Source organism: Xiphophorus hellerii, chromosome 1 (assembly GCF_003331165.1).
Source record: "Xiphophorus hellerii strain 12219 chromosome 1, Xiphophorus_hellerii-4.1, whole genome shotgun sequence".
Classification (NCBI taxonomy): Eukaryota; Metazoa; Chordata; class Actinopteri; order Cyprinodontiformes; family Poeciliidae; genus Xiphophorus; species Xiphophorus hellerii.
The window spans coordinates 31,351,990-31,379,040 of NC_045672.1; the positions used below are offsets into that span (position 1 = coordinate 31,351,990).

General features: G+C 38.2%; 2 protein-coding genes and 2 long non-coding RNA genes across 8 annotated transcripts in view; 2 read left to right on the plus strand and 2 right to left on the minus strand.

Annotated features, from left to right (window-relative positions):
- Positions 1 to 417: 417 nt before the first annotated feature.
- LOC116722326 (6-phosphofructo-2-kinase/fructose-2,6-bisphosphatase) lies at positions 418 to 14,916 on the minus strand. 2 transcript variants are annotated; one of them, XM_032566572.1, is made up of 14 exons: positions 14,674 to 14,916; positions 11,956 to 12,081; positions 11,101 to 11,197; positions 10,744 to 10,810; positions 10,417 to 10,491; positions 10,273 to 10,329; positions 9,468 to 9,589; positions 8,614 to 8,821; positions 7,424 to 7,570; positions 7,172 to 7,276; positions 6,268 to 6,397; positions 4,975 to 5,037; positions 4,783 to 4,847; positions 418 to 3,467 (listed from the first exon to the last, which is right to left on the minus strand). In XM_032566572.1, exons 1-14 carry the CDS (start codon positions 14,696 to 14,698, stop codon positions 3,408 to 3,410), a joined length of 1,347 nt encoding a protein of 448 aa, XP_032422463.1. In that variant the 5' UTR covers positions 14,699 to 14,916; the 3' UTR covers positions 418 to 3,407. The 2 variants fall into 2 exon arrangements, with proteins under 2 accessions (XP_032422463.1, XP_032422455.1); XM_032566564.1 differs by lacking the exon at positions 14,674 to 14,916 and adding an exon at positions 12,745 to 13,326.
- LOC116722657 (uncharacterized) lies at positions 6,325 to 7,027 on the plus strand. The gene is made up of 2 exons (XR_004339813.1): positions 6,325 to 6,432; positions 6,542 to 7,027. It is a non-coding gene; the product is annotated as an uncharacterized LOC116722657 (long non-coding RNA).
- LOC116722652 (uncharacterized) lies at positions 9,522 to 10,586 on the plus strand. The gene is made up of 2 exons (XR_004339810.1): positions 9,522 to 9,635; positions 10,287 to 10,586. It is a non-coding gene; the product is annotated as an uncharacterized LOC116722652 (long non-coding RNA).
- A 2,234-nt stretch (positions 14,917 to 17,150) lies between the features above and the next one.
- LOC116722218 (neural cell adhesion molecule L1.1-like) overlaps positions 17,151 to 27,051 on the minus strand; it is a 41,876-nt gene continuing 31,975 nt past the window's right edge. For 3 of the 4 annotated variants that reach the window (XM_032566444.1, XM_032566420.1, XM_032566429.1), the window contains 12 exons: positions 26,689 to 26,759; positions 26,386 to 26,611; positions 25,713 to 25,819; positions 24,833 to 25,097; positions 23,927 to 24,049; positions 23,681 to 23,848; positions 23,141 to 23,254; positions 22,168 to 22,317; positions 21,950 to 22,081; positions 21,799 to 21,868; positions 21,283 to 21,294; positions 17,151 to 18,683 (listed from right to left, as the gene is read on the minus strand). In XM_032566444.1, the coding sequence (XP_032422335.1) occupies positions 18,200 to 18,683; positions 21,283 to 21,294; positions 21,799 to 21,868; positions 21,950 to 22,081; positions 22,168 to 22,317; positions 23,141 to 23,254; positions 23,681 to 23,848; positions 23,927 to 24,049; positions 24,833 to 25,097; positions 25,713 to 25,819; positions 26,386 to 26,611; positions 26,689 to 26,759 (1,922 nt within the window). In that variant the 3' untranslated portion in view covers positions 17,151 to 18,199. The remainder of the gene's footprint in view (positions 18,684 to 21,282; positions 21,295 to 21,798; positions 21,869 to 21,949; positions 22,082 to 22,167; positions 22,318 to 23,140; positions 23,255 to 23,680; positions 23,849 to 23,926; positions 24,050 to 24,832; positions 25,098 to 25,712; positions 25,820 to 26,385; positions 26,612 to 26,688; positions 26,760 to 27,051) is intronic. The other variant, XM_032566435.1, reaches the window with a different exon arrangement.

The following is a 27,051-nucleotide window of genomic DNA, read 5'->3' on the forward strand; positions in this document are numbered from 1 at the left end:
CATGTCTGAGACATTTAGGAAACGTAGAAGGTCCGACGCTCACCGTGATGAACTGGGCCATGATTACTGGTTTCCAACAATACAAGAACAATTTAGAGAAATAAGATTTCAAGCACATCTGCTCATTTTTGAAGTGTAACTAAAACCTAAATCTACTTTATTTACCGATAAACTAAAATGGTCCTTAAGATTGTCTTTATGTTTCAGGGCAAATACTTTCATTTTTGTATAAATTTAGTTACACTTTAACGAGACCCAGCTACGTCTGAGCAGATGGTTTATAGTTTTTGATAAAGTGAACCATTTCAGTAAATGTAACACTTTAAATAAATTAGCATATTCTAATAAAACAACAATAATCTAATAAAGTGCAACGTTACCCAGGGAACCTGCTGGAACGTTCTTTAGAAAAACAAATAGTTCAGAGATGATGTTTATTCAGGCACCTGATTTTAACCAGACACGGTTACAACACAGATTACACAACAAATACACTTAATGTTTCACAATGTTTCATTTTTAAAGACCTGGATTAAAAAGAATTACAGTGACAGAATCAAGAGCATAAATCTTAAATAATAATTCACATAATGACTCGATGCAGCTGGATCAGGACGACGCTGACTTGTGACGTTACGAATCTTTGAGCGTGTAAATCCGAGATGGTTCTGGTTAATCTGGAAACCACACAGATTAACTTTCAGTTTACATGAATGCTGCGGCAGCTTTGCAAGCGTCTAAAACGGTTTCAAAAGTGCACATGTGCAACAAAACAGATTTCCAGTAAATTAGGAAACAGTTTATGCAAATGGGTGCTGTTTGTAAAGTTACTGTGAAAATTTACAGCTATAGTTTTATTTAGCCTTTCATCTGGGTGTTTATTTTTCATATATTCATTTTATTCCTACCTTAATAGTTAGAGTTCCAAAATAAATATTTATTTTTCCCAACTAAATATTTAGCTATGAAATTAAATAGGAAGCTTCCTAAAAATGTTTAGGAAGCAAAACATTTTGTTCTGAACTAAATGTTTCAGTCTGAGTTCAATATAAATATTTAGCAAGCAAACCAAATACATATGCAGTTAGCTACTTAGCTAGCTAGTTAGCAAAATAAACACTCAGGTTGCTAAGTATTTGGTAAGCAAGTTAAATACGAAGCTTGCTTACTAAAAATTTAGTTTGACAAATAAATATTTAATATTCAAATAAATGTTTAGTTTGGAAATTAATTTAGTTAGCAAAATATATTGAATTTGGAGCTTGTGAATTAAATATGTAGTTTGGAAGTCTGACATTTATAACTGTAGGAATAACTTGGTGAAAATATGACTTTGGAAAACATCCACAGAAGCTAAACACAGAAAATTATTGCTGTTAATTTTTTTACTGTGTAACTTTAGAAACATCACCCTAAACGCGTTGTCAGAGCAAAGAGAAACACTGTCATAGTTATCATAATTTTGGCTTTCAAAGCAATAATTATGAGATAAAAAGTCAGAATTTCTTTTTAAGGTGGAAAAAATGCAGATTGTTTTTTCTACTGTTGACCTCATCCTCCATTTCACATTTTACATGATTAGTAAAGGATGAGAGCTTGAAAAAGTAAAAATCAAAAGTAACATGGCTCATATTGTTCAAACAGTACTCAGCTATTAAAAAAATCATATATCATTACAGATACAGTTAATTCCCACAGGAATTCTTCACAAGAGTTTGTATAAAAAATGTAAATAATGAATGGAGGTACCATGTGAAGCACGGTGGTGGCAGATGGGCCTGGGGGTTTGGTAAACAAGGAATGTTGGATGGTGTTAAAACAGGCAGAGGCCCACATTTCCACTGGATTCAGATAATTTAACAGCTAAAAAAACCTCAGTGTAGAAAAATGAGGCTGCGACGCCATCTAGCGGCGCATGGCTGTACTGAACATGATGAGAATACTTATTGCCGGTATTATTTGCATTTTTGATGCCTTTGAGCACCTTCATAGACATCCTTCTTCCGGCTCATAATATTATGAATCAGGAAATTAATAGCTTTTAAAGGCACAGAGTAAACAAACAGAATGATTTGTCCCTTCTGGGCTACTGTAGACCTGGTGTCCTTGAAAACGAACGTCTTATTTTGAGCTATAACTGAGCGAAGGTTGTAATAAATTGTTTATGATCTGGATATTTTATGTGTAACTGAATGTCAACACATGAAGGTTTTAGGAATGTGGACGGAAGGTTTAAAGCTTCCTCCGCCATGACGTCAGGTAATTGGTTCTTCAGCGGCGCTTCAGGGCCTTTGTAAATAAAACAAAGAACTATTACATTTTAGCCGAAAATACCCCCCAAAAAACAACTTAGACATTTTTAGATTAATCTCAGAAATCTTATAGAAAAAATTTAATTTCTGAGTTTGAAAAGTCGAAAATGTTTACTTCTGGACATTTCTGGACTTTCCAGCTTCGATGGGTGGCTAGCAAGGGTCTGTTAGCAGCTAGCTAGTGGTAGCCTAAACCGCAATGATGTGCGCGCGACTCAAACATATTTTGTTAAATAGCTCTGCCACGACAAATTCTAAGACCTGTGATAAACGTACTTAGGACCAACTTACCGTACATTTTTTAATGAACTGAAGACATTATAGGATGCGCTGACACCCTAGTAAACAGAATAAAATATTTTAGTGTCTTAGCTAGCAGATAAGCTACATTAGCTCAGCTAATTTAGCTAGTTCGGCAGTAAGTACTACAGTAAATATCGCTGATATTTATCTCAGTATCACGTAGAGGTGGGTAGAGTACTCAAAAACTGTAATCAATCAAGTAATAGTTGCAGATAGGAACCCAAGAACTAGTTCTAAGCTTGTGTCTTGTTTACTGTTGTCATAGCAACTGCCTACCAACATGGCTGTCAGTTACAAAGTTCTTGGAAATGTGATGGTAGCTGAATTTAACAGTTAAATTCAGGTGGTGACTTTGTTTTTTTCTATACTGTGAATACGGTTTGTTAATGTCTCTGCTGAGCTGAATAATGTGCAGATGAGGGAATGAAGCCCTTTGCGTAAATCAATGAACATCACTTTTCAAATCTAAAAGTACCACTAAAACATGGCGGCACGGCATCTCCTCTATTATTGCTGAAATTACAAGAGTTGAAGGAACAGCACAGGATGAATGTAGTGTGAAACAGATTAATGACTGGTGAACAGTCCTGAAGGTCGTTTTCAGTTCTTCACTTTTTAGCAGTTGTTTTCAACCTGGACGCTTCTAGATAAAGTGCACTAACAGTGGAATTAAGATGCTGTTGAAGAAACCTTTCATTATCAGTAAGCTCTCAGTTTTCTAAAAACAAGGATTACATAAATTAAAATAAGACTTCTCCTCTGGACGTGACGGACGTTGAGCTGAGGCGTCCTCTAGATGTGTTCAGGTACCGTCTCCAGCGCCTCCTCCGGGTCTCTGTCCACATCCACATTCTGGGAAAAACAAACTCAAGCTGTTTGTTCAAACAATTTACCACCTACTTGAGTTGTTTGCCTCTCTACAGAGTTCTTCTGGATTTGCCTTTTTGTTTTAGATCATCAAACACCAAAGAAAACCAAAAATCTGTTCTCAAATCTAGGATGTCATGATTGTTTTTGCAATTTTTTTCTTTACAATCAAAATTGCTTATTTTGTGGTTCTAGTTTAGAAATATTTGATTTTTTTTTACTCTTCTAAAACCTGCATATGTAAGAAAAAAGATTAGAAAAAACAATTGGACGCAAACATTTTCTTTCTTAAAAAAATTTAAATAGCTCATTTTTTTACTCGCTGTATCAATAATGGACTAAAACTTAACATTGAGTAAAGCTGAGGCAGCAATGTAAAAGTCAGAAATACTGCCACCTGCAGGTGGGAGTTAGCATCACAAACCAATTTTTGCAGGAAATTTGCAGGAAATGTAGAATTATGCCTTAGTGCAACAAAAAAAAAAAAAAAAAATGCAGGGATTTGATATTTTTTTGTGAATTTCCCCAACCACAGAATCGCAGAAAGTTTTCCTCAGAGTGCCAGGCTGGCTAGGATAATATTTTTTCTCCTGAGTAAATGAAAATCTTTTGAAAACTACTCAGGTATTTCCTCAGGTGATTTTTGTTTGATTGTATTTTTTTTATTTTTGATGATATTAAACATTTTAGTGTGGAAACAAATCCAGTAGCTGTGTTTCCATTGACCAAATAATTGTGCAATTTAACATTTCGAGAATAAATTTGCTGAATTTGGAAAAATATCTCGTTTTTTGATTTGAAAAAAAATCAGGTGTTTTTCTTTGTTTTGTTTTTTTTGGCTGAATTGAAATTTGTTTATTTTGCAAAACTGCAATGGAAGCACTTTTTTCGCCTCACACGAGTCACATGGTCAATAACTGGATGTTGCTACTGGCGTAAGCCATGAAGAAGAAGACAACAGGAAGTGGTCGGAGGAAGATGGTGAAGCACGTTTTAATGATTTACTGCGTGAACGAGCTCATTCATGTGTGATTTTAATAGTTTTTCTTATTTAAGGCGAAATTGTGATTTTTTTCAACATTAGTAGCATATTGACAAAGTTTTGTGTACATTCGTCATGGAAACACAGCTGGTGTCTAAACCAGACCATTTCTTCTGGTTGCTGGCCTGTTTTTGCAGTAGTTATGTGGGACAAATGTAATATTTACTGTAAAATCATGAGTCCTTTTATCAGATCACCAAGGCAGGTCTAAAAATCTTCATCTGTTTCTGCGTGTTATCGCTGTCTAAGGGACTTTACCTCCGGCCGGTCTCTGTGTGTGTTCACGGCTTCAATGTTGAGAAACACCGACTCAACTTTACACCCTGAGGGGAAACAAAACAGAAGTGGTGAAATACGTCTCAGACAAACAACAGATTCAAATCCAGAGCAGCTTGTTCTGAGGCTGATAAAACGCCCGACTTAACAGGAACAATGGCAGCAGGGACGGACCGTAGGCGACCGGCGTGAGCTTCAGGACGGTGTGCAGAGGACACTTCAGGTAGGGCAGCTCGCCTGGCACAGAAACATGAGTTACTGCGTCAGAAACACACCAGCTGCGTTTCCATTCAAATGTGCACTAAACTTTGTCTATATTCTGCTAATGTCCAATAGATTAATAGATTATTTATTAATGACTTTTTAATAAGTCATTAAAAATCATGGCAGCGACAGATGTAAACAGTTGCATCAGATATATTCAGATATTGGAGCGATATGGGAAACCATCCTGCTCAAATATATGTGACACGTTGGCTGTGTGTTGTGTATGTATTTTCATGTTTGCATGTCACATAAATTTGAACTGGATGGCTTTCCGTAGAGTAACAAGTCCCGCCTACTTGGGAGTGGCTACGTTTGTGGCATTTTGGGGAAATTGTAGTCGACCATTTTCCAGAAAAGGTTTGGATTCAACACGTTGAAATGACACAGAACGTTTTAGGAACCGATGCTGAGAGCTCTGATGGACAAACCATCGTCCCTCTACCACTTCCTGTCTTTTTCATTTCCATCAGTAATAACATCCAGATGTTGATCACGTGACTCTTGTGATGCAAAATTTTTTTGGATACGGTTGAAAATCCACGTCATCCCATCTCTAAAATTATTTATTGAAAAATGTTTCTGAATTGACGTGTTCCCATTAAAAGCTGCAGCATGTAAATTTGATTAAAAAAATATGTTTTTTTATACATTTGTTGAAACTGTCACCATGTTATGATAGTTTGGTATAATAATCTGTGAAAAAGTTGAGCTCCTCTGACTTCTCTCACTGTCAATTAGAAGCAACCAATCAGAGCTAGGGGGCGGGTCTTAGCTTGCTCGCTGCTACGCTGCAACTAGCATAGCATGTTGTGAATGCTAAGCTAGTTCACATAGCTACCAATTATGGCAAATAAACAATTTTTCTGTCACAGAAAGTTGTTTCTTCACCATTAGCACATGTATCAGTGTGTACATTAGGTTGATTGACAGCGCTAAGCCCCGCCTCCTGGCTCTGATTGGTTGATTTTGGTTCATTTCTTCATACGCACTAACAGGTCAAGGTGGACGGTTATCTGTCTCATAAACTGCCACAACATGATGACAGATTTAACAAAAATGTACAGAACATATACTTGATAAAAGTTACATACTGCAGCTTTAAACTCAATTATTTTTATAATTTTACTTATAAGTTTTATGGTTAATGGAAACGCAGCTAGTGGAATATTTTTGGTAAAATAAAGATGTTTTTTTTCTCACTTGCACTCTTGTCCAGGAAGTAGGCCAGCAGACATCTCATAACCGCCTGGTGACAGATGACCAGGACGTTCTCCTGCCTCTCCAGCTCCATGATGACGGGCTCCAGACGCTGGACCAGGTCCTCGTACGACTGGAGGGCAAAGGTCAAACAGTCACCTGATCCAGGTCAGATTTACAGGGTTAAACTCACCAGTGATCAACGTTCTCATGTCTGTCAAGCTGAGAAAAAGGACTTCAGACTTTTTTTTTTTGACATTATTGTCATTCTGTACAGGATCAGAATACAGTGAGTCAACTGGACACGTCACTGGATCGGTTTCCTTAAATAACAGTCGTATCATCACTGGCCCTGATATGTAAAGGCTGTTTTGATCGGCAGTTTTGGAATATGAAATTATTAAAATCAGAATTTATTAAAACAAACCTTTGACATTAATAGATTTTAAAGTCTATGGAGACTAATCTACAAATTTGTAGAGTAGATGTGAAACTAATATTTCTCCCCCATTTTTTCTGTTTTAATGTTTCCTTTCTTCCGTTTTATTTTTTCATTTTTTCTCTATTTTCTTCTCTTTTGTTTTTCTCTTTTCCTTTTTTCCACTTGAACTCTCTCTTTATACCTTGACGACTCGGATCCTTCACTACTTGCAGAAACGAATTAAGTTACAAACAAAGAGTTTTTCGTGGACAGACTGATTATTACTCGTACTTTGTGGAAGCGTCTGAATTATTTTTTAAACCCTGATTATCTCAAATGTCACAGATCTTTTTCCTTCCTTTTAACTCTTCCAGCATCAGTTGCTTCTCTGTCTTTCCTGCTGGCATTAACACAAACTTCTTTACTCTGGATTTGTGAATAATCTGGGAGACGTTTTGGGCTTGCCGTAGATTTTTTCAGACTCACCTCTCCTTTGGGGTACCGGTACCGATATTTGTCCTGATCCCTCAGAGCGAACTCCTCTGGGTAATGCTCCTGAATCTCCTCATAAGTCATTTCCTCACAAACTCCCTGATCAGAGAATGAAAACATGAATGTGTTCTGCTGGGTAAATGGTATTTCCATGTGAGGTTATCGTGTAACGAGGAGAAGCCGTTGGAATCACATCAGTTTGAACCATGCTTATGAAATGTGGCGGCGGGTCGGTTTGTGGCTCACAGCGTCGATCTCGTTGAGGGCCTTCCACTGCTCGTACTGGACCTGCAGCGCCTCGGCGGTCTGGATGGTTCTCTTCATGTGGCTCGTCCAAACCTTCAGGTCCCTGATGCTCTGCCCGCGCATGTAGGCGCCCAGCGCGGCGGCGAACTGAGAGAGCAGTGAGACGCAGAAAGTAAAACTAAACTTTTAATTTAGCAACTAAATATTTCTCTTCCTAGCTAAATATGCATCTAGTTACTAAAAATGTATTTTCTCAATTAAATATTTAGTCTGGGGCTACATAATTACTTGGTAAGCTAAACATTTAGCTTACCAATAATATAAATATTTAGTTTAGCAATTAAATATTAAGGTTCCTAGCTAAGTTAGCTAAGCATTTAGCTAAATATTTCAGTTTTTCAAACTAAAATTGAGTTGATAAACTAAGTATCTAGTTTGAAGCTACATAATTAGTTGGTAAACTAACTATTGAACTTCTTAGCTAATTTTTTATTTACCAACTACAAATTTGGTTGGAATACTAACTATTTCGTATGGAGGTACATAATTAAGTTAAATATTTACATTGTCAATTAAATATTTAGTTCCTAATATTTAGTTGCTGAACTAAATATTAGGAACTAAATATTTACATTCACAGCTAAATATTCAGTTAAATATTTATTTATAAAATGAAAATGTAGCTGGTAAACTAAATATTTAGTTTTTAAATACTAGCTAAGTATTTAGTTAAATATCTATTTAACAACTCAGAATTGTGTTGGTAAACTAAATATTTAGTTTGGAGCTACATATTTAGTTGTTTATCAACTACACATCTTGTTAGGTAAATATTTTTTATTTATTTGAACCTTTACATCTGATTCTATTCTATATAATCATTTTAAGAGCTCTTATCAGTGTTCTTCCTGCATGTGTTGTTTTATTGATTATTGATGGATATCTGTTTGAGTTGTTTTGCTATCTGAGTGATTTTGTTATCGCTGGACTTTGCTCTGCAGTGAAACTAGGAGTGCTGCAGCTGCAGCAGCTGCTGCAGCTGCAAACATAAACATCAGCACCCAGCACTCTGCATGACAGGATTCACCTTTGACCTGAGCTTTCGTCTCAAACTGATCATCTTAAACTTGGACTCTGGTTCTGTTTTGTTTGGTAAAATGTTCAGTAGCACGATGCACCGCTGGCCTGACCTTTGCCCCCCGGTGGGACAGGCCGGAGTCTCCCCCGATGCGCCCCACCAGGTTGAGCTCGCTCTCGCCGTGCCGGGACAGGTAGATGGATCTGGGCACGACGTGGATGTTCATGAGGTAGTAGACGATCCGGCTCTGAATGTGGTCCTGGACCCGGTTCACCAGGTACCGGCTGCCCACGTTGAAGATTTTAATGTACGATAAACTCCTGCAGAGAGAAACGGAGAGACCAGCAGTAGCTAAACGCATGAAGCTCGTTTATGTCATTTAGCTTTTAATATGGAGTGCCATTAGTAAAGATACAGTAAAACATTAACATCTATAATTTAGATTATTTAGCATCAGAGAAAAAAAATGGGGTTAATTTTTTTAACTAATATTTTTACATTATTCATTAATCTTAAATGTTTAAACTAAATATTTAATTGGCAAACTACATATATAGTTTACAACTAAATATTTAGCTCCAAACTAAATATAATATAAACTACATATCCATTTATAGATATGTAGTTTACCAACTACATATCTAGTTGTACAGCTTTATATTTAGCTCCAAGTTAGATATTTAGCTCTACGCTCGTTAAATATTCAGTTTGCAAATTTAGTTTACCAGCTAAATATTTAGCTGCTAACTAACCTAAATGTTTTGTTAGTAAGCTAAATATTTAGCATCTAAATGTTAAGCTTCAATTAATATTTATTGAAGCTATTATTATGAATATTTGTCCTCTAAATATCTAGGCGTTACATATTTAGCTTCAAGCTATTTAAGGAGCTGAATATTTAGCCTGATGCTCGTTAGCGGTATCAGCATCGGTATCGGTATCAGTATCAGTATCGGTATCGGTTACCGGTCTTTGCTGTCGTCCAGGGGAACGTAGGTCATCTTGTAACACTCGATCCTCTTCAGGAAATCTGCAACAGCTTCTTCTTTGTCACAGTCTACGTAGTCGGGACTCGAAAGCTTCACTTGCTGTTTACCAACAGAAAACAACGACTTTAGTGTGTGAGGCCAGCCGGTAAGTAAATAATCAGTTCATCACATCATAAATTAAAATTAACTCCATAAGTTTCAATCTGAAGATTAATATTTTTGCTTACAAACTTCATAATCTATTTTATTTAGGGTTTTGGTTGTCTGTGGTTTTTATTCTCTCTTTCATTTTTGCTTGTGTTTTAATTTGGATATTAAAACAAAATTAAGCTTTACTACTCTTTATTATGACATTAATACTATTTTACTTGAAAATGGGAGCGGACATTTATCGCATCTTTTAACTATTGTGAAAAATGTATAATTCTGATTTTTATCACCTGGATAAATTCAAATTAATAACATGAAATAAAAAACAAATCTGCTTTTACTATTCACTGATTGTTCAACAAGAGCATCAGTGAATATCAGGAAATTCAAAAATATGATTAAATGCAGTGACTGTGTGCAGTTCAGTGAAATAAATCACATTTCTTTAAGGAAAGCTTATTTCAGATTGTCATGGGTTTCCAGCATAAACACTGTCATGCATTCAAATCCACAGAATTACCTAAAAAACAAATAATGTTTTTTAGTCATTATCACAACATTACCACCAGATATGCTAAAAAACAACAATATTATCATTTATTGCTGTAAAATCTTACATCACAGTAACTTACTTTAATATTTTCAGCAATGATTTCGGGATCGTCGCATATCGACTCCACAAAGAAAACCTGAACCAGGGAGACGATGGAAACTGTAGTTCTATGTTTCTGACAGATTTCTACGTTTTACAGCAGGAAAGCAAATTAAAAACCAACTTTGTAACCATTTTCTTTGCTGAAGTTGAGGATGACCTCTCTGCGCTCCGGCGTCGTGTTGGTGGCATCGAAAACCTGGCAGAACAAAATCAGGACTTTTACCAATAATAAATATTGGTAAATGTTTTCAAGCTCAACATTAATAAACATTTATCATCCATTAACCAGAAGAATGTCTGATTCAATTATTTGGGTAATTTAAACAAATTAAAAATCTTAGGATGGATGGATCAGTTTCAGGTGAACTTCCTCCATATTTGCATCCTGTCTCTTTAAATCGCTCCTGTTTCAAGCTGCAGTTTTGGATAACCTTTGACCTTTACTCACCGCGACCTGACCTTGGTCTCTGGTCAGGTAGTCACACACATCCTGCAGGGCCGTGTTCACACAGGCGCTGCAAGTAAACACAAAACATTCAAAACAACACAAAAAACATTAAGAAATAAAATAAAGAAACATAAAAAATATTTAAAAACCATAAAAAAAACAATATAAAAACATTAAGAAATAAAATAAAGAAATTAAATATAGATTAAATATCATGAAATTTCAGGCCATTGATAAATGTTTCAGTAACCGGTGGGATTTTCAGCTGAATCGTCCCAAACTGAAGATTTTATTAAATGAGATGATAATATTAGGAGTAATATTTTCTTTAACTGTTTTCTGCCTTAAGGCTCGTACTTGCGTATCTTCATGGCTTCTGCGTTGTCGGGTTTAAAAAACTCGTAGCTGTTGTAGGAGCGGGTTGCTTCTCTTCTGTACTGCCCAACATTAAACACTAAAAAAGCAAAAAACAATAAAGTTACACAAGGATTTTAATGTTTAAAATGTTTAGACATCTTAATTTCAGAATCTGTAATCAATTAATTGCTCTTGAATTGAAAACAATATCGACACAAGAAGTACAATTCAAAAACCATTTATGCTGCTAAATTATTCAATAAAGAAAAGTAAGAAAAACCTCAAAAATTCACAAGAAAAATTAAATTAGATTAATATCAAAAATTTTCTATAAAGCATTTCTAAGCTTCATAAGTTGAAGATATGCATAAAAAAACCTTCTTAGGTTACTTTCAGAAATTTTCTAGAAAAAAATAAAAATTTCTGATTTCAAAAAATCAAAAATTTCCAAGAAAAACCTCAGACTTTCAGATTAATCTTACAAATTTTCTAGGAAGAAAACAGGCAAAAAATTTTCAGTTCTAAAAGTTGAAATTTCCAACAAGACACTTCTGAGTTTCAGAAGTCAAATATTTGCAAGAAAAGACTCAAACATTTTTAGATTAATTTCAGAAAGTTTGGAAAAAAATTTGGAAACCCTAAAAGTTTAACATTTTCAACGTTTGAAATTCAGAAAATTTCCAAAACTTGAAAATTTGCTCTTTCTGCCAGCTGTAATCCAGACAAATGACAGACATCAGGGGTCAAAAGTAATAATTAAGGAAAATGGGTTTTCAGTGGCTGAAGGAAAACGCTACGAAACGCTGAAGGCAGTAAAATGTAAACCCAGTTGGACCCCAGGCAGCCAGGCAGTACCTTTGGTCGACACCCCGATCCAGTTCAGGTACCTGGTGAGCTTCTTGGAGATGTAGGTTTTGCCCCGAGCCGGCAGGCCGACCATCACTATCATGGTCGGGGAATTGGTGAACTGGGGAACCGAAGCTGAAACACAACCAGAAAGGAAGATTTTTTATTGAGCCCAAAGGGAAATTAAACAAAGAGTTCAGGGGTTGAAGGTCATCCAGCTGCCAACAATTTCACATTATGATTGATGGCCTGCTGTGAATGCTAGGCTAGCTAGCATGGCCTATTCAGAATGCTACGGCTAGTTAGCATAGCACCTTATGACGACGGATAATCGGTTTTCCTGTAACGGTGAGTTGTTTCTCCGCCATTAGCTCATTTAGCAGCGAGTATATGAGGATGACTGGCAGCGCTAAGCCCCGCCTCCCGGCTCTGATTGGTTGTTTTTGAAGCGTTTCTTCAGGCAGCTGTAGCAGCTCAGGGAGGAGGAGATCGATCTTTTCACAGATTATCTGTCTCATGTTAAACTATCTTCACATGGTGACAGCTTAAATAAACATGTAAAAACATGAATTTTTTTTTGCTAAAGTTACAAACTGCAGCTTTAATATCGGATCAGAACACAATGACCCCCGTGACCCTTTGGGGTGAACGGCCTTCAGGTCTTCTCCATGTTTCCAAAATAAGAAAACATCCAGACTCAGAGTCATTAAGCACAGCTTCAAGTCTCACACTCCTCAAAAACAGAAGCACAGAAACCCACACCGGGTCAGAACCAGAACCGCTGGTGTGTCTACTCACAGCCTCTGCGTTTGCTCAGTCTGCTTCCCATCCAGGGAACCCAGGTTTTCTCCAGGGGGGTTCTGGTGAGCGTCGCTTGGTTCTGGGACATGACTCCGCTGTGTGTGTGTGTGTGTGCGCGCGCGTCTTGACGTCGTCTCAGAGTCGGTGTGTGTTTGACAGCAGGGAGCTTCCCAGTTAAACGTGCAGTTTGAACTTTCTCACGATGTGGGAGGAGCTACCTGTTTGCTTCGTTGTGATTGGTCGGTTCGCCTGTTTGTCACAGAATAACGTCCAGTCAGCACAAAGCTACACTTTGACCTGGAATACAGGAAGTTCTGTGGGAATCCTGATGGGCCGGCAGCAGGAAGCTCTAAGTGCTTTTTGAAAATAAGGCTGAATCGATCAATTGTGACTAATCGATTATTGAAATAACCACCAACTAATCCAGTAATCGATTAATCGTTGACAGACTCAGAAAAAAGGCCATTTGCTGGAAGAATAACACACTTTGTGGAGTAATTCAGCCAAAACTGTACAAAAAATATAATATTCTTATTGGGATCCAAATACAGAAACTAATCTAGTGACATAACACAGATGAGCAGAAGAAAAGCTGTTTGACTGTTTCTGTGACTCTGAATAGTTGCAGTGTTTGTCTCTTTTCTCCAACATTTCCGTGGGAAATAATAATCCGTCTTTCAAACCCTCTGAGAGAAAAAATTATTCAAAGAGACAGGAAACGTCAATATTTACATGTGGAGGAACCAAATGTCAAAGTGGGAAATCAATGGGATTTGCTAACTGCTGTTGTCAGAGACCAGGCTAATCGCTACAGTGTTTTTCTCTAGATAAATACCAAAGAAACATTTTTAAATCAATGTGGCCTGTTCACTTTGATGGCAGAATCAATCTTTCATTTATGTAGACAAAATCTTCCCTGGCAAATGAAAACAACCAGCTCCTGTATACGGTAAACCTGAAATGCCGAAAAAGCAAAAGGTGCCAAGAAAACTACGAGGTGCCATGATAGTTAAAAATTACCAGCAATAATTTGGGTTATTTAGCCTTTAATAAAAGAAAAAAATTAGGGATAAATTTTTCACAATGTTGGTCATCCATATAAATATTTAGTTAGCAAGCTAAATATTTATCTTCAAGTTAAATAGCTCTGAGCTACATATTGAGCTTCAAACTAATTATTTCGCTTGCTAACAAAAAATTTTTCAAGCTACATAATTAGCTTCAAAACAAAAATTCACTTAGCTTGACAAATAGTTAACTAAATATATAGTTCAGAGCTATTTAGTTTGGAGCTAAATATTTTAATTGGACTTGTTGGAAACAGTGAATAACATGATGAAAACTTTACAAACGGCAGTCGTTAGAAAACTCATTAGACTTTTTTCTGGGATCAGTTCTACCGGAGGCGTTTTTGTTTTACCAGGATATTCTTCCCAGTAGAACAAATCAAAATGCCAAACAACAACTTCTGTGTCGCAGCTTCATCTTTTTTTCTTCTTCTTCTCCTCTGAGGATTTTAAAGCGGCTTGTTGTTGTTCCTCCATGTGGGGGCGGAGCGCGGCGCGGCGGCGCGGGGCGGCGCGGGGCGGGGCACCTTGTTTATCGGCTCACATGACGCTGAAGCCCCGCGATAGCCTTACAATGACTCTTCCTTCATGATGACATCAGACCCCTGGACTGTCACCACGCGCACGCACCTGGATGCCACGCGCGAGCCGCGGGTTGTTCCGGTGAAACAGCTCGAGACTCCAACCAAAATAATAAACAAAGAAAGACCCGAGCATCTTCAGCTCAATAGTGGATCTTTGATCAGTTTGAGTCACAAGGTCGCGCGCGGAGGATTTCACCTCTCGAATGAATGAATGAATAAATGAATGAATGAAAACAGCCTGAGCGGTAACCACGCAGCAGGTCGGTGCTGATTACCGTGCGGACGCTGGAAGCGGAGCATCCTTCCCGGGTCTCGGTTCCGTCCTGCGGAGCCTCGGAACACGGAGCGCCGTCAGTTATGACACCATGTGTGCACCAAGCATGAACGCTGGCCGTGGGCCCGCCCACTCCACGGCCACGGAAGCAGCGACCCGGCCGATGATTGACTATCCTACCGGAATATCCTCCTCCTCCTGCGGTGCTTCCAGACTTCACCTCCTGCACCAGGGAGCCGCGTCATGTGAGCATCACGTCCCACTGCGACGGCGGGAATAATAAATAAAAAGAATAACTTTCTGCCTAAAATCCCTCAAATTTGGAGATTAATCTCAGAAATTTTCTAGAAAACACTTAGAAATTTCAGTTTCAACAATCCAACACTTTGCAAGAAAAGAGAAATTTTGAGATTAATGTTAATAAAAAAAACATTGAAATTTTTGAGTTCAAAAAGTCAAAATTTGCAGGGATTAAAACTATTTTTGACAAATTTTCTAGACAAATCAAAGATTTCTGAGTATGAAATGAAAATAAACAGAATTTTTTAGATTAATCAGACATTTTCTAGAAAACAGGAAATTTCTGAGCTTCAAATGTCAACATTTAGCAAAAACATAAAACAATTAGATAAATGTCAGACATTTTCTAAAAAAAAAAACATTGACATTTTTGTTTTCCATAGATAAAAAATTTTGGGGAAAAAAGTCTTAAATTTTGAGATTAATATTAGAAATTTTCAAATATTTCTGATTATGAAATGTAAGTAAATTTGTGGGAAAGAATTTGGAAATTTCAGTTCCAAAAGTCAAAAATTTTAAGAAAAAAAATTCACACATTTTGAGATTGATCTCAGAAAATCTTGAAAAATTTCTGAACACAAAAAAAAACATTTTAAAACCCAGAACTTTCAAGAATATTCAATATTTTAGAATATTGAATATTCTTGAAAGTTCTAAAACCCCGTAAAGATTTCTTCATATGCAGCGTCAAAAAATTGTGAGAAAAAACACAAATTTTGAGATTAATCTCGGAAATTTTCTAAGTTTTCTGAGTATGAAGCATAAATAAATTTGCAGGAGAAATAACTCATAACGTTTTAGATTAACCGGAGAAATATTCTAGAAAAATCTCAGAAATGTCTCAGTTCCAGTAATCAAAAATTTGCAAAGAAAAAACTAAAAAATGTTTAGATTCATCTAAGAAATGTTCTACAAAAACGTGAAAATTTCTGAGTTTGAAAAGTAATGCAGGAAAATAATCAAAGACTTTTAGATCTCAGAAATAAAAAAAGAGGAAATTTTCTGAGCTCTAAAGTTGAAAATTTTCAATTTGTTTTTTTTTTAGAGCGTTTTGCCATAAATTTCCTCCTGTTTCCGTCTGTAACGGCGGCGCCGTGGTTCGCTGCGCAAACAGAACCCAGAGCCGTTGTTCAGTAAATGCGTTTATTATTCGGTGACAGTCTGAGGTTAGTTCGCCAGCTTACATACAGAGCACAATGCAACAAGCTAGTTAGTTAGCACAGCGATTTCTCCTCCTGCCGTCAAATTTCCTCTCCGTCCGGCCCGGTCCGGTCCGGTCCGAGTCCCGCCGAGGGTTCCCGGTTCCGGCTGGTTCTGGACGGAACCAGGAGAGCCGGAACATCTGAGCTGCTTCATCACAAAACATCTGCAAACCTCAGGGAAGTCCGTTAAAAACTCTCTGCTCCGGTACCAACGGCAGCGCAGGGCCATCAGAGAAAGGAAAAGAAAGGAGTAAATTTCTGTCAAAAAATCTCAGAAAGTTTCTATAAAAACAAACAAAAGACTAAAATTTACAACTTATGAAACTCAGAAATTTCCCCTAAACATTTCAGAAAAAACAAGGAAATTTGTGAGCTCCAAAAAACCTGATGGAAAAAAAAATTGAGATTAATCTCAGACATTTTCTAGAAATTTTTATTCTCAGTTTCAAACAGAAAACTTTGGACATTTGAAACTCAGAAATTTTCTTGTTTTTTTTCTAGATTTTTCTAAGATTAATCTCAAAATTTCTCAGTTTTTTCTATCAAGTTTTTGATTTTTCAAACTCAGAAATTTCAGTTTTTCTCAAAAATTTCTGAGTAATCTCAAAATTTTACATTTGTTTTTGACTTCTCAAAGTAAGACATTTTCTTGTGTTTTCTCAAATGTTGTAGTTTTTTGTAGACTCTTTTTGACTCAAAGATTTGAGATTAATCTAAAAATTTCTGAGATTTTTTGGCAGACATTTACTCCATTTTTCTACGTCCGGCGCCGTTTGAACGTCACGTTTAATAATCTGTATTTCTGCTGCGTCTCTAAGCTCTACAGGAAACAGGAAGAGGGTTGAATCTCCTAATTTTCTTCTCTACAGGATCTGGAGCTACTGAGTGACACGAGGGGAAAGGTCAGCAGCAGACAGTGGGTGGGAGGTCTGGACGTTACAAACGCTCAAAATCAAACACGTCAATAGATAATAAAAACAATTTGGTCATTTTATAAAACAAGCTGTATAAAGTAACAAAAAGAGACAATCTTAAGGTTTTATTTACATTCAGAGAAGGAAAACGTGAGATTCTCTTTCTGCCTGCATAATAATTTTCCCGCCTCTGCATAGGAAGCTGCGAGCTTTTTGCAACTAAAAATCACTGCGGTCACTTAAAACTGGCGCCATCTGGTGGCCAAAGGGACTAACTACCTTTTATTACAGTTTGGTTAAACTTTTCCCTTTAAAAACTGAGACGCTGAAAATGTGTGAAATTGAACATTATATTGTGGGATTTATACTTTATTCTGATTACATGGTTTAGTTGCGCACTGAAGCTGCACAGAGAAGCAGAGGTTAGTACCGATTTATCCTCTCAAAACCAAAGTGTGCATCGTTCCCAGTTCGCTCATGAAGAAATTTAAATGTTTATATAAAAAAAGTGACGATGTTTGAGTAAAAATGGATGAAAAAACGGAATGAGGCTGAAATATTCATGGGAAATTCAGCTAAATGCGAATATTTGTCCTGTAATGCTCCCAGCTGCGCCAGTTTTCGCTTTTTAACGGTGAAGGAGAAATTTGAAGCCGTTATAATATTCTGACAGAGCGATAATAATATGATTCTGTGAGCTCAACAGTACAAAGCTGCTAACTCCAAGCTTTACAGCAACGGTTAAAAATACGGCAGTGAAGATTCACTGCAAAAACACAAAATAATACCAAGTGTTCATAGTCCAGTTGTAGTGCAAATAGATTAATACGCTTTAATTAAGACAAAACTAACATGAAAATAACTTATCAGCAAGAAGCTTATTTTAACTAAGTAATTCCTTAATATGAAAAAATACTGGTTCAATTTACCTGGAACTAGAACTTTTTCATCATTATTAAGGAATTATTTACTTAAAATGTTTCTAATCTTGCTGATAAGATGATTTTAAATTAGTTTTGTCTCAGTGTATTAATTTATCTGCACTACAAACTGGACTATAAACTCTTGGTATTATTTTGTGTTTTTGCAGAGTTGGACAGTAAAGAGTAACTCACTGCAGAATCAGACAGTGGAATGAATTTAATAAAGATATATTTGTTTCTCTAAAGGAGCCAAATTTGTTAATTTTTCTTACAGTTAGCAGTTTTGCATCAAAAGCTGTAAACATGGAGAGTAAAACTTCCTGTGGATGTCGGAACCAGGAAGTGGAATCAGGTCCGTCTCTGCCGTTCTGCTGCAGGCATGCACGTGTAGGCGGTTCTGGTTCTGGATCTAGCTGGGCCGGTTCAGGATGCCGGACATGGAGGGAGCGAAGGGCGGCGGCGGCGCCTGGGTTGAGAGGGGAGGCCGGGCCGGAGCTGCCGTGCGGTGCGGCGGCGGCGGCGGAGCGGCCGCTGTACTGGCCGATGAAGGAGCCGTCCTCGTTGAACTGGATGTCCACGCTGTCCCCGTACTCGGCCAGCGAGTCCTCGCTCCCCAGCTTGCTGTCGTCGCACAGGGACCGCTGGCTGTCCGAGCGCTTCTCGTCTCCGTCGCTGCGGGGAAGCAGAGAGGGAACAGCGGTTGGTGACGGCGGCATTAGAAAAATATTTCCCTGTCAACTTTTTCACATTTTGTCACGACCACAAACTTTTAGTTTTACTTTATTTGCTGTAATGGAAACAGCTAAAGCAAAGGAAATTAATGAATTATTTACATGTTTTGTGTTTTTACAAATGTAAATCTGAAAAGTGCGGTGTGCATATGTATTTAGCCCTCAATACTTTTTAGGACCATCTTTTATTGAGGTTAGAGCTGCAGTTCTCTATCAACTTTGCAAGTTATGTTCAGTCGCCTTAATCAACTCCAGTCCAGTTTAGAAAGTCCAGTTTGTTTGGGGTGGTGTGAACGCGCAAGCTAACTCTGGTCCGTCTACAAACCTCCATCTGGGTTTGGTTGAAGTGAACTCTGGTTCGGTTTGAATGCACATGTGAACCCCAAGCAGACCAGAGACCGCTCCAATAGCAGGAAGTGGACTACAACGCAGGGCATTCTGGGTAAAAACAACCAAAACTAACATGCTAGCCTAGCGCTAGCAGGAAGAAATGGCTTGTGGTCTTTAGCCAAAAACCACCAGACCTTTTGACCTCTAAACCTTACTGCTTTAGAGGTCATAAGGTGGCTGACCTCTAGAGCAGTTCACTGCACTGGATTTTATTGAGGGGTTTTGGAGTGAAGGGGGTTTGCTGCTGAAAATGTGATATATAAATAAAATTACCTTTACCTTTATATCCAAATGCGTGTCAGACATTTCAGATTTTCATTTGTAAAATATTTTGGCTCCACTTTGTCTATTGTACAAAATCAAAAGAAAACACAACAAGTTTGTGGCTTTGATGCATCAAAATGTTAGAAAGGTCAGGAGGTGTGAATATTTTTTAAACGGATCGTAATAATCTGCTATAATCTTAGGAACACAAAGGGATGGAGAACAAAAAGCCAGAAAAAGCTTTAATACAAACAGAAATAAGACGCCGGCTTTAAAGGCTGCAGCGGCTCAGAAAGTCGTTTCTAGTCTGAGACAAATGATTCTGCAGCAACACAAATGTTGGGTTTTTCAAACTTTATGGGTTCTGTGGGACCAGAGGAACCCACTGGGTCAGAACCGCTGGTTTAGTTATAAAAATCTAATTTCTCTGATTATGAATCCCACAGGATGCAGATTGTGAAGCTACACAAACATTTACAGCAATAATGTCTTGTGACAATTAGCCAGTCAGAAAAAAGGATTTTAGTCATATTTTCACCATGTCATTCATTCATTCATTCATTCATTCATTCATTCATTCATTCATTCATTCATTCATTCATATTATAAGTGTCACAGTTCCAAACTATTTTTATTTCCAAGCTATTTAGACAACAAACTACATATTTAGTTAATTCAGAAATAAATATTTAGTTGTTAAACTCAATGTTTAGTTAGCAAAATAAATACAATAAATAGCTTCAAACTAAATGTTTAGTTTGAAGTCAATTACTGAAGTTGGTAACATATGTGGAGATAAATATTGAGCTTAGAACTAAATATTTAGTTTATTAACTAGATTGAAGTTAATTGTTTAGCTTGATATCTAGTTTTGAGCTAAATATTTTGCTTGAAGCTAGTTATTAAGCTTGCTAGCTAACTTTACAGCTAATTGTTTAGCTTGCTAACTAATTTGGAACTAAATATTAAGCCTGAAACAGAATATTTAGCTTACTAATGAAGCTAAATATTCATTAGCAATATTTAGCTAATTATCTTTTTAATCTAATATCTACATAGTTACAAAGCTAAATAATTAGCTTACTAACTAGTTTGGATGTAAATGTTTAGTTTGAAACAGTGATATTTTTAATGACTGAATGCTGTGGTGAAAATATGATTTAAAAAATTTAATCCTTAGTTTTTTTCTCTTATAACAGACTAAATAACCCAGATTACAGCTGTAAATGTTTACAAACAGCATTTCCCAGCATGATGCGCATCGAGTCACAATGTAAAGGCAAAGCGGATCAGAGATCAGAGGTTTGGTCTCCCCACTGGGAACCTTCAGGAGAAACGGCTCCAGATTGAACAGGATCCAAATCTGTATCGTCTCTCTGACGTTTTTAAATTTCTCCTCATTTCCTCATAGAAACGTGAAAAACTAGAAAAACAAAGATTTGTGTGGCTGCTAAAACCTTTGCACTTTCAGAGTGAGAACAGGTTTAATTTGCTTCAGCAGTGAATAATTTCTCAGCCTTTAAAAGTGAAACCAGACGGTTGCAACAGAAATAAAAACGGCTTCAGGAAGGACTTCGATGCCGAGCGGGAAGCATCCAGGTGAGGTTGCAGGAAAGGTGAGAGCATGACTCAGCGCTATTTTATCAGATTTTTTTACTGGTTTTACTGCTGGTGTAAACTGGTTTGGGACAGAAAACCATCCAAATCCCAGAAAGCAGTGAAAGATGTTGAAAATGAGGCGGACATGATAAGCAAGCATCAACGTTTTCTTCAACCATCTAAAATAATTTGTTCAGATATTTATCAGATTTAAGAACAGAAAGGTTTTATTTTTATGCCAGTGAGAACAAAAAAGCACATGACAACAGGAAGGCCGACTCCCTCACCTCTCCAGAGATCTGCAGGAAAAGCAGGAGAGGAGGAAAGAAAGACATGAGAGCAAAAACAAAACGCAACATTCAGTGGTTCCTCTTTGTTCCCAGAGCCGGCCCAAGGCATATGCAATCAATCAGCTGCTTAGCGCCCCCAGCAGCACCAAGCCAGCAGGATAAAACAAGTACATTTAAAATAACACTAAATGCTACTACATGTAGAAAAATGATTCCTGTTGTTGACTGATGGTGAAATATAAGACAATCCAACTTGTTAACTTATTTACAAGTTTGATGTAAATAAGCTCTAAATTAGTCGTTTGATAAATTTAGAGTTTATCAGCTGATTTCACTTTCAAATATTTATAAAAATATGGCACAATTAATTACCAAAAAGGTTTGTGCCGGGAGGTTCAAAGAGGTCTGCGTCTCTGGAGTCTATTTCTTTATTGATTCCTGATCTGATACAGTGACTGTTGGTTCTGATTGGTTCTGATCGGTTCCGATCGGTTCCGATCGGCGGTGACTCACCTGTACTCGCCGAAGGTTTCATCCTTGTTCTGAAGGTCGAAGTCGATCTCCTTTTTCTCTTTGTCCTTCACTGTGAGGAGAAAAACGTTCTTCCACATCAGCACGTTGTATTTACGTCGTAATTTCCGTCAGATCATCGGGTCGGGCGTACCTGCGTATTTCCCCCCCCTGCTGCGCTTAATGAGGCAGAGGATGAGGAGGATGAGGATGAGGAGCACGATGGCGCTGATGAGTCCAATCAACCAGCCCTGGGTGGCAAACCGGCCCGGCATTTCCGACGGCACTGAGGCAGAAACATTTCTCCTTTATAGCGTCTTTATGAACGTAAACAACATTCAGTCCAGGAAGTTTGTGTTTGTGCGGACGCACCTGGTCCGACGGTCCGCAGCATTTCCTGCCAGTGCGTGTTGTTGTCGTGCAGGATCCTCAGGCTGTACTCGGTTCCTGGCTGGAGGCCCGTCAGCGAATAGAAACCCTGCGTGGAGTTGATCAGCTCTGACTCCTCCCACTGACCACCAGCTGCACACAAAGAGAAATTAGCACAAGTTAGCTGCTGCGTTTCTGTTACTAATGTCGATATTCTGCTTTTATATATATATATATATATATATAATTTCACAATAGTAATGTTTCCATTAAATAAGAAACATAATTAAAATCCCACGTGAATCACTTTGTTTACGCGATAAGCCATTAAAAAACTACTACTTCCTGTCTGTCGTCTTCTTTGTCGTTTCCTCCAGTAGTAACATCCAGGTTGTTGATCATGTGACTCTTGTGACACGAAAGAAGTGTTTCCATTGCAGTTTCACAAAATAAACCAATTTTTATATGACCACAAAAACCAACTCAACCTAGCACAAAAAACTTTTAATCAAAATTTTCTACATTTTTCCCCCCAAAATTGGCATCTCTCCATTAAACAAGTTTATTTTCATAATTCCAATTTGCGCAGTTATATGGTTACTGAAGCTGCAGTTACTGATGTATTTTTGTCTGTTAAGTAATCTGAAGTCTGCAGAATAGAGTAGAATAGAATAAAAATATATTATGGAAATAAAATGTTCATGTTTATTAAACATTGACAGAAAAACGGACAGTTTAAAATCCAGCATATCAGTGCAGAAAAACTGCGGAAATGTTACTTAAACACCAGCATGTATGTAAATACTTGTTGTGAGCAGGATGCTGGTCTCCTAGCAACCAGCAGGGCTGAAACTGGGTGCAATTTGGAGGAGTGCGCCCTTCTCCTCTGTTTGTCCCCTGCTTCACATCTTTTTCCAAGGTTTTAAAAACGTAAACATTTGGTGAAACTGGAATCTGGACGTGTCCTGCTGCTCACCGCTCTTCCGGAGGTAGTGGATGTGGAAGCCGTGGTTCCGGTGGCGGTCTTCAGGCACCCAGCTCAGGTTGAGCGACGTAACACTGGAAACCACGGTGATGTTTGTGGGAGGAGCTACAGGAAGCAGACAGGCGTTTACGTATGCGATTCCACAAAAGTGCAATAGAACAATTTAATGTTTGTAAAGTTACACAGCCAAAAATTAACATTCATTTATCCTGTCAAGAGAAAAAACTGGGGGTTCGGTTTTCAGTCATATTTTCATCTCGTTACTCATTCATTTATAAAATTTTCAAACTAAATATTCAATTAGCAAAGTAAATATTAAGCTTCAAACTAAATATTTAGTTACCGTTTGAAGCTAAATATTTAGCTCAAAGCTAATTAAATATTTAGTTTGTAAATCAAATGTTTGGCTGGGTAACAAAGTATATATCTTGCTATCAAATGGCGCCCCATAAGAATCCAGAGCATCACTGTGTATTAACTTGTGGTTTCTGATTGTGGGCTGAAGCTGGGGTTTGATGGCGGTGCGTTTACCTCCTTCCAGCAGCGTGGCGCCCCTCCGTGTGATGGGCGGACCCTGTCCTGCTGCGGTGCGTGCGATGACCTTAAACAGGTAATAGCTGCTTGGGTCCAGATTCTTCAGTTCAACCTGGTTTACGTTGAAAACATTGATCATCTGGATCTCCATCTGGCTGCCTCCCTCTGACATGAAGCAAACCAGGCCCAACGTCAGATAAATTCATCCTGAATAAAGTCTCTTTTTTCAGACTCAGATGTTACCTTGCTGATATTGCACCTCGTAGCCCTGAAGTTCTCCGTTAACTTCATGCGGAGGAGTCCAGTGAAGAATCAGAGAGGTTTCCGCTGGGCTTTCAAACCTCAGAGATGCAGGAGGACCAGGAGCTGTGAAGACAAACGCACCAAGAAGGAGAGCAGAAAAATCGCCTGGTCAACCTGGAAAACCGAGCAAGGAGCCCAAACTTCTCTGTGTTGTTGCGATAACTTAAAGACGTCCTATTATGATTCCTTATTCACTACATTTTTCACTTGATTAGATTTTAATCTGCTTATTTTAATCTGTTTTAAATCCAAATAAGCTGCTGCTGGCCACGCCCCCAAACCAATGTTTACACTATTGTGAAAGTGGCTGAAAACAGATGAGAAATACTGTACAATAGTACATCTTGGAAAAGCAGAAGTGGAGCCTCCTGCTCAACCAACAAGAATGCACCAAGTGGATTCTGGATGGAAAGTCAACAACACTGAAAAAACACAAAATCTTACCAAGTATTTTTGTTCTAATTTCTAATGCACACTAAGATAATCTGGCAGTGGAACTAGAACTGGACCTCCACCGGGGTGGCTAGGCAACGGGTTGAGCTTGGCTACGGTTGCTAGGAAATGGCGCAGTTTGACTTAATCGGGAGGTTTTTGAAACGGCTTGTTTTTCAGACACCAAAAAACAGGAACTTATTACCAAAACATGGCTGAGTATTTTTCTAAGTGCTGTTTAAACGTTGAGGCTGTTTCTAGAAACAGCAGGAACCCAAATGGAAGAATAAAAATTTGCAAAAGGAGAATTTTGCATTATAGTTCCCCTTTGGAACTCAAACTGTATGTTTTTGTACAGTAGCAGCCAATCAGAGCTCCAGACCAAATGGATTTATTATCTAAACGTTGCCTCACCTCCCTCCGGCGTGTTGAAACGCGTCGGTGAGGAGCGAGGGCTCTCCCCTTTGCTGTTGAAGGCGGTGAGCTCCAGTTCGTACTGGGAGAACAGACGCAGGCCAGTAACCTCAGTGACCGTCTTGGGACCATGGACCTCCACCACCCAGTTGTTCCTGTTTGCCAGTTTGTGTTGCTCCAGTCGGTGTCTCTCCGCCGTGTGGTGGTGTTTGCCGAGAGATCTCCTGTCCCGTCCGCTGGAGGAACCCAGCCTCCTGATGTACAGCTGAAGAAGAAGACAGATGATGACAGTCTTACTGGAGTCCCAAACTGGATTCTACAACCAAAACCCAACTGGGTTTACTGGTTCAAATGTCCTGGGAAACCAGTTAGGAAGCGGCCATCAGTTACCTTCCACTCTGCAGAAACACAGAATCTCACCAAATGTTTTCCTCTGGTTTCCACCAGACCAACAAATCAACTTTATCGATCAGTTCAGCTTTTGGTTTTTGAAGATTTAATTTCTGGAAACCAGGATTTTGTCCACCAACACACTCCTTGGGTTTCCACAGATCAGAGTGATGTCAGCGCGCTGAGGGCGGCCATTTTGTTTGACAAACATGTTTCACTGGCTTCAATTTAATTGGACTTTGAAGTCAGAGCAACTCTATAACAATGTATTGGAGCCAGGCTAAGACTTCATTTTTAACTACAAAAATATATTCTTGTAATATTACGAGAATAAATTTGTAATATTACAAGTTTTGTCTTATTTCATGTTCTGAGATATTTGCATTTTTTAGAAATGTTTGGTAGGTTTCTGTGTTTTTGCATGGAAGCAGCTCTCCGTCTGGCTGGAAACGTTTTCCAGGATATTCCAGGACTTTGTAAGGAAGCGTACCCTGTAGCCCAGCAGGTGGCCGCGGACGTTCTGCGCTTCGTTCCACGTCACTCTGACGGTGCTGTTCACAACGCTGAAGGCAACGCCGGTGGGCGGCTCCTCCGGCTCTGAAAGGAGAAAAACAGAAAGAGGCTTTTATTTTGACAGTCTGATAGGAGGGAAAGGTTTCGATTTGAAGTGGAGGACATTGATAATCCTGAGAGGGAGCCAAAGAAAACATATTATAATAAATAAATGATTTAATCTTGCAGTAATTGAACCTGGTCTTTTCATCTCTTAAATTCATGTAAAACAAAAACATTATGAGATGCTTTTCTTGATGCTTTTAATAGTTTAATATCAGCATAAACATCCAGCACTGAGTTTGAAGAGTTACAATGCTCATACTGCTTTAAATTGGACTTTTTTCTGTTTAAAACCACAAATTTTACTGTATTTTTTCAGGAATCTAATGACATACAGTATCCACACATTTTGCTATTTTATAGCCTTATTCTAAACCAGTGGAGCCCAAAGTGGCTATTTTTCTACAAAATTTGAAAAATAATCTCAAACTGAAGTCAAAAATTAGCATTTTAAACGTCCCAAATGCATCATTGTATCTGTCAGAGTCAATGTGGAGTTAGAAAGCTGAACTTCCTGACTGTAATAAATAAATAATCAGGAGACGTACTGTCCTCCCCGGAGTGTCCAGTGTTCGCCTCGGGAGTCGGTCCCGACTCGATCGCGTTGACAGCCTGGACTTTGATCTCAAACGGCGTGAAGGTTCCCGTGTTGTTCACCGTGAACGGCGGAGACTTGACGTAGGACCAGTTCCAGTCTGCGTTTTTATTGTCAGCCTCCCGCCAGTACACCCGGTACTGGAAGTCCTGGCCGTTATGGAGACGTTTTTCCATCTCCTGCGGAGGAAAACCAACAGATTCGGTTGAAGTTTGGAAGCATTTCCTGTTTGGAAGCGAAGCGCTGAGCCACTCACATCCCAGGTGATGAGCAGAACGCCCGGCTCTGTGGAGTTGGTGCGAACATTCGTGGGGTTCGAACGTGGCGCTGTGGGAAAGCGAAGCGGAGAAAAAATTAGGATTTTCATTTCAACTCGTTTCCTAAAGAACCGACTGTAATACTAGAAATACTTCAACATATTTTTACTCAAGTAAAAATAAAAGAAGCTGTTGGTCTACTCATGTAACTGATCAAACTGTCAATAATTTTATATCTAAAAATTGCATCATCAGATTACAAGTAACAAAAAATAACAAAACAATTTATTTCAATGAAAAACTTATGAAACTTTTAACAAAAACTGTAATTTTTGGTTAAAACATGTTTGTTTTTCCTCCAG

Bases quoted from the DNA above. Each gene is read 5' to 3' on its own strand.
- LOC116722326 (XM_032566564.1), bottom strand. From the start codon at position 12,835: ATGTCCCAGAACCAAGCGACGCTCACCAGAACCCCCCTGGAGAAAACC. The intron at 11,198-11,955 runs GTACTGCCTGGC...TTGCTTTTTTAG, and splicing joins GATCGGGGTGTCGACCAAAG to TGTTTAATGTTGGGCAGTAC. The intron at 7,571-8,613 runs GTCAGGCCAGCG...CTGCTCTCTCAG, and splicing joins TGTCCCACCGGGGGGCAAAG to TTCGCCGCCGCGCTGGGCGC.